The sequence below is a fragment of the Octopus bimaculoides genome, chromosome 9, assembly GCF_001194135.2.
Source record: "Octopus bimaculoides isolate UCB-OBI-ISO-001 chromosome 9, ASM119413v2, whole genome shotgun sequence".
NCBI classification, from domain to species: Eukaryota; Metazoa; Mollusca; class Cephalopoda; order Octopoda; family Octopodidae; genus Octopus; species Octopus bimaculoides.
Window position 1 is genome coordinate 73,201,052 of NC_068989.1, and position 9,054 is coordinate 73,210,105.

Below are 9,054 nucleotides of genomic sequence, written 5' to 3' on the forward strand. Positions count from 1 at the left end.
TATATATATATATATATATATATATATATATATATATATATGTGTGTGTGTGTGTGTGTTTGTGTATGATCATCATTGACATTTAATGTCCATTTTCCAAGCTGGCATGGGTAGAAATCGCATGTGCGAGTGTGTGTATGCAAACACGCAAATAAAAGAGAGAAGAAAGAAATAGAGAAATTTACCTGTAATAGATAAACCCGAATACAGTAGAAGAGAGCTAGAAGTAACGCTACAACCCATCGAACTGTGACATGTGGAGTTGCTCGATCTAGCAAACTTTGGTGAATCTGAAATAAATATAAATCAGATATATATGACAAATTTATGCAGTATATATGTGGTTTTGGATACACAAAGGAGGAGGAAAAGTGCTCAATACATAAAATGACAGATTTTATTCATTCACTGTCACAATCAAGCAAGAAAGAATAACGACAGAGTGAACCATCAACTTTGAATGAATGAATAATTACTTACACACACACACACACAAAAACAGATATAACAATGAGCTTTCTTATTTGATAACAAAACTATTTTATTTCATCTAAAACAATTGTAACTAAAAAATAAATAAATAAAAAGGCACTGAATCATATAAACAAGTAATGAGAGGATATTACAGATAGTGATCAATAAAATTACTCTAAATTACAGCAAAAGATAAAAATGGACGCATTTCAGCTAGAGAATATGGAAGAAAGATAATATACACTAAAAGACAAATTAAACATGAAGAATATAGAGGAATCTCAATGCAAACCAGAAAAGAAACCCCAGCAGAAAATCAACTAAACAGATCATTTAACCATATATTTTCCATTTATCAGAAAACTCTTACATCAAGGATGGTCTTTTTCATAATGTGATTCAGAACAAAGTGCTCAGGTACCCAACTCCTTCAATTGAAATTTCAAGAAGTATATATTTTAATGAGTGATATGTGCTAAATGTCAACAGTCTTTCAAGCCCTCATTAATAATCTGAACCAATCATTCAGACAACTTACACATAATTCTGACCCCTGTTTAAAACAGTAACAAAATTTTTTTTTTATACATTACAAGGCCCATCTATGTTCTCAATATATGTAATTTGCACTGCCTGACTGGCCTTCGTGTGGGTGACACATAAAAGCACCCACTACACTCTCTGAGTGGGTGGCGTTAGGAAGGGCATCCAGCTGTAGAAATTCTGCCAAATCAGATTGGAGCCTGGTGTTGCCATCCGGTTTCACCAGTCCTCAGTCAAATCGTCCAACCCATGCTAGCATGGAAAGCGGACGTTAAACGATGATAATACAAATATAATTTTCCAAGCTATTAACATGGGGTTCAGCCTCAATTTGTGCCCCATTGGGTAAGTTTCTTCTGCAATGGACCTGAAATGGTCAAAGCCTTGAGTGGATTTGTTAGACAGAAACTGAAAACGCCTATTGTTTATGTCTATGCATGTGTCTACTTGTTTTCACATTGATAGTTGCAGGTGAAGATCGGTTCCTTCAAAATTTGCTTTCTACTAGAAATAACTGCAAAATCTACCTTTGTGGCACACTATAATCTTAAGAAAATGAAAGATGCAATAAATAATGCGATCCTAGATATAGTGTCTTTAAAAAGATGGGTGGTCACAGCTAGAATACTAAGCGATACTTAGCTAGCATTCCTTATTAGCCCCCTCTTCAAGAGGACTTGGAAGCTAAACAACTCTAGATAACACCTCTTTTTCTTGTGCATGTTAGTGTATAGAGGCAGGGGGGAGGGTCCTATTATTTTTGTTTTGTTTTATTATTTATTTAATTCATAACATACTTTATGTAAAACAAATCTTTCTACTATGAAGTGGAAGTTATGGCTTTTTTTTCCCAGTTTTTCAAATATGACAACCGTTCCACAAATATGCACTAAACTGATTTCTGGTTTTAAAAAATAAAAAATAAAACATGGTGAGTTAGCAGAATCGTTGGAGCATTGAAAGAAATACCATGAAGAATTTTTTCCAGGTCTTTAGATTCTGAGTTCAAATCCTTAGGTCACAAGAAATATATGACACTGCTTGTATGACAGTGACACTCATTTACAACTATTATGTGATGTCAAGACAAGAAGCCACTAATACGCGTGACACAATATATATGAATGTATGTATGTACAACGGTCCTCTTTCAGTGTCTGCCTACCAAATCCATGTTTCAGGCTTTGATTGGCCTGGTGTTGTAATAGAATACCCCACTTGGGGTTGATCAAATGCTGAACTGTAACCCAGAAGTGAAATTCTGAATTGTAAACCACCTTGTGAAGGTGCATGGCTCAGTGGTCAGAGCACTGGGCTAACAATCATGAGGTAGTGAGTTTGATTCCTGGACTGGGTTGTGTGTTGTGTTCTTGAGCAAGACACTTTATTTCACGTTTTTCAGTTCACTTAGCTGTAGAAATGGATTGTGATGTCACTGGTGCCAAGCTGTATTGGCCTTTGCATTTCCTTTGAACAACATCTGTGGTGTGGAGAGGGGAGACTGGTATGCAGGGGCAACTGCTGGTCTTGCATAACTTTGTTAGACTTGTGCCTCACAGGGGAACTTTCTAGGTGCAATTCATGACTGAAGGGGCTTTTTACCCATAACCCAGCAGTAACAGCCCATGGATCAACCCTCTTAATACAGAGATACCTGGTGTCTTTCTCTGCAGCTTCATTCAGAGAGAGTAAGAGAGAGACAAAAACAGACAGGGTTTAAATGAATGGAGAAAAATGGAGATAGGTAGAATGAATAGAATCGATGGAGAGGTAGAAAGAACTTGAAAGAAAAAGAAGAGTAATAGAGAAAAGAAGTGTAAAAAGGAAAAAAAATTGAAGAAAAGAAGAGATGATAAATGGTAAATCATGGTGGTGATGACAATGTTCATAAAAGGACATCAGAGAATAGGAGTAAAAAGAGAGATAAAGCCAACTCGAAGTCAGAATGAGAGAGGAGGTGAGAGAGAGAGAGAGAGGATTCTAAAACAGTGAAGAGTGAGGGTCTGAGTAAGAGTGGGAGTTTAAGTAAAGCACCCTCTCCTTTGTACATTTGTTTTAAGTATTTTCCAAGTCTATCTAAGCAAATAGTGGCATGGTTAGATGAAAGTATTAAAATAAGTTTGCTACACAAAAAAAATTGTGTGCGTGTGTATAAATCTATGTCAGTATGTGTGCATATATAAATACACACACACATACAGATGCACACTCACACACATATATTTGTTCCAAAGCAAAATTTCCACAGATTTTGCTAGTATTGCAATACAATTCAAAGCTGTATTTGTTTCAAGGTAAACTGTTAAATGACTTCTTTAACAATTGTTTCTAAATTAGGTTCAAGGTTAACAATTTTAAAAAGAAGAGATTAATCCATTTATTAACCCCAGTACTTGGTTGATACTTTATTTTATCAACCACTGACCTTGGTACGGTTTGAAATCAAAAAACAAATACCACAAGGCATTTTGTCCAATGTTCTGATGATTCTGCCAGTGTACTACCCTCATAATAATAATTCTTTCTACTTTTGGTACAAGGCCAGTAATTTTGAGGAGAGGGGAAAGCTGATTATACCAACCTCAGTATATGACCGGTATTTTATTATATCGACCCTGAATGGATGAATGGCAAAGTTGACCTTAATAGTATTTGAACTCAAAATGTAAAGAGCTGGAAGAAATACTATAAGGCATTTTCCTGGTACTGACAATTCTGTTACCTTACTACCATCATAATAATCCTTTCTACTGCAGGAAACACTGAAATTTAATGGGGAGGGGGACAGTTGATCACATCAACACCTATACTCAACTGGTACATATTCCATCAACCCTGAAAGGGTGAAAGGCAACGTCAACCTTGGGAGAATTTGAACTCAGAACACGAAGACAGATGAAATGCTGTTAAGCATTTTGTCCAGTGTGCTAATGATTCTGCCAGCTTGCCAATAATAATAATAATAATAATAATAATAATAATAATAATGGATGCAGCAACAATGAAATACAGAACAAATGCTTAGATTTCTTATTTTGCTTCAAAGAATCCAAAACTTATCTTACAAACAGTTAATTATGTTTGTTACCATTTTATGTTTGCTTTTTCCAAGAATTCCTTGAGTCAGGTCTGTTCCAGGACAGTCTCCTGTCCTGTCCCTTGTTACAATCCGTAATTATCTATTTTTGTGTAATTCTGTATACTGACTTCAGATCTTGGAAGAGGAACATTAAGGAGGACTGTTTCTCCATGTATTCCTTGGGTATTCCTCTTCCACTACTAATTAATGATTGGACAATTAGAAATGAGAGAGAGAAAGACAGCAATACTGAAGACAATGTTTACCTCACAGTATCTTTTGAAGTATCTTGCAATGGCACCAACACTTTTTGTAGATTTTGAAGTATCATTCATTTTCCCCCTGGAAAGAAAAAAAAGCAAACAAAAAGTGAAAAAAAAGCTAGACTGATTAACAAACATAATTATGAAGCATGTAGAAGTCAAATGAATTAGAAGAACCAAATATAAAGGAAAAATAGAATCTGTGGAGTATTGGATTTAACCTTTTTCTTTTTCTTTTTTTTTTACCATGTTTCTTTTGAAAGACATTGCCTTTTTGTGACAATTGAATGAGAAAATAATGCAGAATTTAGTAAATAATTATCATTATTAACCAGTGGGGCATAACATGAAGACAGGAAGTTTTTGTCATAGAATCAGGAAGTCTCAGTCTCAGGTGGATCATTTCCACAAGGGTTACTGTACTAATATATTTTGTCATACTGTCATATTTTGTTTTAACTCTTTAGCATTCACATTATGCTATCAAAAGTAATATTAATTTATTCACATTGTTTGCAATTAATCATGCATTATCTCATAGTTTCGAGATTTTGATGAGGTAACTGTTAAATTTTTAGAATGACATTGTGGTGTAGGAGGCAAGATCTGACCAGTTGGAGCATAAAACAAGTAGAATATTTTGGACGGATATCATCATCATCATTATTGTTGTTGTTGAATGTTTGCTCTCCATGTTGGCATGAGCTGGACGGTTTGACATGGAATTGGCTAGCAGCAAGCAGTCCAGCCTCCACCTGTCTGTTGTGGCATGGTTTCTATGACTGAATGCCCTTCCTAACACCAACCACTTAGCAGAGTGTGCTGGGTGCTTTTTAAATGTTAAAGGGTTAAATAAGACTGCATGCTGCGGGTAGAAGGGAAACCCGATGTTTCGGGGCAGACTCTTCCTTGGGAGGGAGACATTTTCTCTTCTCCTCCTCTTCTCTCTCTCATATGTGAAGACAGCCTCAGAATATCACATTCATTCTCCCCTTATGGCATACAAACTTATCCACACCTATATATATATCACCATCATAGCAACTTTTCTAAGTTTGCATGGGTTAGTTTTCTGTAGTCAGATGCCCTTCCTGACATCAACCCTCGCCTGTTTACAAGCAAGTTAATAGACGTTTCCAGTCTTTATCAAACAACAAACGGGCTGGACATGCTTTTGCAGAGGATTGGAAACAATGATTATTGTTTGTATGAATCACAAGGCAGTTTTCTCTACAATCAGCACACACATGTGAAGACAATGAGCAACAGGAACTCACGCACTAACATTTATCCTCACTTACACATGGATGTCCTGTTAGAACAAACTATACTGTAGTAGATATAGAATAGTTTGTTGTAACAGAACATTCACATTTAAATAGGGATAAATTTTACCTCTCAGTATACAGCCTCTGTCACTAATACACCTTCTTCTGGACTTACGACCACAAAAAATAAAAGTTGATTTTCGGACTTTGGGCAGCTGTGCTTACGATAACTATGGCAGAATCTGGTACCACAGGCCTTCCTCAGACCCAGACATTCACTGCCTGCCACTGTCTCTCACTCAGTCGCTCTCAAGCATCAGTTGTGTTTGAATGAAAATAATATTGCAAAATATAAATCTGACATATGACCAGTTGACTTATGAGCTATCAGTCGGCATGAAACTCAGTCATAAGTCGAGGAGAAGGTGTATATATTTATTAACTCACACTATGGTTCAGTTTCTGTCTACAAATTTCACTCACAAATTAATCAAGCCATGACAGTAGTAAAGAACACGAACCTACAGTGGAACTGAATTTCAAACAGCATGATTCAGGAGTGAACTTCTAAGCTACACAACCATGTCTACATCTATTTTTACACACACACACACACACACACACACGCATGGTTGTATATGTGTCAGTGTTTAAAATTATATCTTAATGTCATAAATTGATTGGAAAGAGCTCAGTAAAACTCTGCAGTTAGCTTTGAAGTTAGGTAAACTGTAGCATTATTAAAGAAAAAAGAAATTTATCTGAACGCAAACCATCAGTGAGTAATTAATGTAGCTTAATCCAGTAACACATAACTGGACAATGGAGATTTTGTTACAATAAAACAAAACTATTTCTAGGTCATTTTTGGTATCCCAATTTTAAATCTGTATTTTCCAAACCACATAGTTCTGGGTTCAGTCCCACTGCATGGGACCTTGGGCAAGTGTCTTCAATTATAGCCATGAGTCAACCAATGCCTTGTGAGTGGATTTGCTAGACGGAAACTGAAAGAAGTCCATCGTGTGTGTGTTTGTTCCCCCCATCCCACCATGTGACAACCTGTGTTTATGTCCCAGTAACTTTGCAGTTCAGCAAAAGAGACTGTTAGCATAAGTACCAGTCTTTAATAAAAATAAAAGTAATGGGATCAATTCATTCGACTATAAAATTCTTCAAAGCAGTGCCCCAGCATAGGCAGAGTCTAATGACTGAAACAAGAAAAAAAAAAAAAGTATACAGATTTTGTTAAATTAAATTCTAGTTATTTTGTGCATGTAGTAGACTCACTTCTTTTCAACTGACAAAGCAGACATACATATCATGTGACATGCCTTAATTACCCTTTACAGATCTTGAGTGACAATGAAGAAACATAACAACAATGTTAATGATGAGACTTGCCTGCATGTTACTATTTCGATATTAAGGTAGGAGACCAACAGAGGGCACCACATACTAGCTGCAGACGGTGCAGTGCAACATTAATAACTTGGCTAAATGGTTACAGAAAAGCCATGCCATTCATAGACTGCATGATTTTAACAAACCTTAAATTGGTGAGAAATTTTCAAATAAAATACCTAAGTGCAATGGATGACATTTAGATATAAAGTCTGTAGAAATACTCAACTTTCTTCTAAAGTATTGCAATCTCTGCTAACATAATATAAAGTTGTTACCTCACTACCTCTATTTTTAACCCAACTACAGCAATCTCCACTCCTCTTACCTTGCATATTGTATATCACTAACACCTCTTTCACCTACTAAACTCTGCTCTAAGCAATATGCCTTTATATCTCCTCATAACTGAGAATCTCTATGATGTGCTCTCTCTGTCCATATTTCAGCACCATAATTAGAACAATCCAACTAAATTATATAAACTACACCCCATTTAACCCTAAAACACATTTTTGGTCTGAAAAAGCAGTACACACACACACACACACACACACACACACACAAGAAATAGTTAATTAGTATATCATAATAGGCATCAAGCATTTAGACTATCAATCTCATCTTCAGAGATATTTCTTTTAAAAGCTTAAAACAAGCCTACATTAAACCCTTTCTTCTTCATATTTCTGGTAAAAAAAAGTAACCCAGTTTTTCATATAACAGAATACATGTCACCATGGAGAAAGCATATTCTGAGAATATTAAATTAATCTATATATATATATGTTTCAATGAACAAATGAATGAACTAGAACTATCTCTCACATGTACAAACACACATTCACATGCACTGTAATATTAGCAGTAGTAGTTGCTGCTGTCACGATCACAATTATTTTCATGATCAACATTATTAGCTTAGCAACAATTTCCTTTTTTAAATCTTAGATGAGCAGTTTAGAACCCAATTGAATAGGCCTATTATTAAAGGTAATCCAAACATGACCATCTAACTCGTTTGAATAACTAGGACTACACTGTCAAATGTGTCTAATTTCTAAGGCAGTAAGATATGATCTATCAAAGATTTGGTTGCTTATTTTAGCGAATCAAGTGACCAGAGAACAACAGTTCCCAACTTGGAGAGTCCTAAAACGTCCAGGTTACCCACAAAGGCAATACCGGAGGTTCAAAGATCTACTCAAAATTTTAGAAGACCACTTTAAAATGTATAGTTAATTACTCAGACACCTATAATTAATTCAGTTTACATAGAACTTTCAACAAAGCGATGAAACTGGGAAAACGAGTTTGTTGTTAATTCAGGATATCAGCTTATACAGTAACCAGTCTTATAAAAAAAAGTGGGGGTGTTTGTGAAAAAAAATTCATTAAAACAAAAGGGGTACCTTATAGAGAAGTTGTTGGGAACCAATGATGTAGAAACTCCCTCACTGACCCCCTAGAACAAGTTGGACAGGGTGCCTTGAAGCCGATGTTCTCTTTAAGTCCAATTACTTTAAACTTCTCTTTACTACACATTTCTAGGCCTTTTGACGAACTCCCCTCAGCACTTTGCATTACAAACATGCTATACTTCACACACACAATATCCCTTCACACTACATGTGTTCATGCCAATGCAACTATCTCCCTTCTTTACAGCTTTGATACCTGGCCATGTTCTCCAATCACTTGTACTCAACCATTCCCATTTAAGTACAAAAGGTGCTGTCAGAAGTTGATCAAAAATAAAGGAAGTGGCAATATTGTTATAAAGTTCAGATATTCTTCCTTACACTGATTATTTAAATGACCAATTTGCATAATATATATAGATTTCTTTTGAAAGGACACAAAGTGAATAGTTTTGTGCAGTAAGAAATAATACCAACTCATTTACTCTTTTATTTGTTTTAGTCATTTATTTTCAAACTTAATTTCTTGGTGGGTGGGAAAAAATTGTTTTGGATTGAAGGAGGAAAAAAGTGGAGAGGAGAGGTCACTCTTGGGTTTGTTT

At 35.6% G+C, this 9,054-nt stretch overlaps 1 protein-coding gene across 4 annotated transcripts in view; it reads right to left on the minus strand.

The window, feature by feature from the left end:
- Nucleotides 1-9,054, minus strand: part of LOC106882884 (protein RER1) — a 48,480-nt gene that overhangs the window by 4,358 nt on the left and 35,068 nt on the right. For all 4 annotated transcript variants that reach the window (XM_052970764.1, XM_052970765.1, XM_052970766.1 and 1 more), the window contains 2 exons: nt 4,363-4,438; nt 186-290 (listed from right to left, as the gene is read on the minus strand). In XM_052970764.1, coding sequence (XP_052826724.1) covers nt 186-290; nt 4,363-4,431 — 174 coding nt within the window. In that variant the 5' untranslated portion in view covers nt 4,432-4,438. The remainder of the gene's footprint in view (nt 1-185; nt 291-4,362; nt 4,439-9,054) is intronic.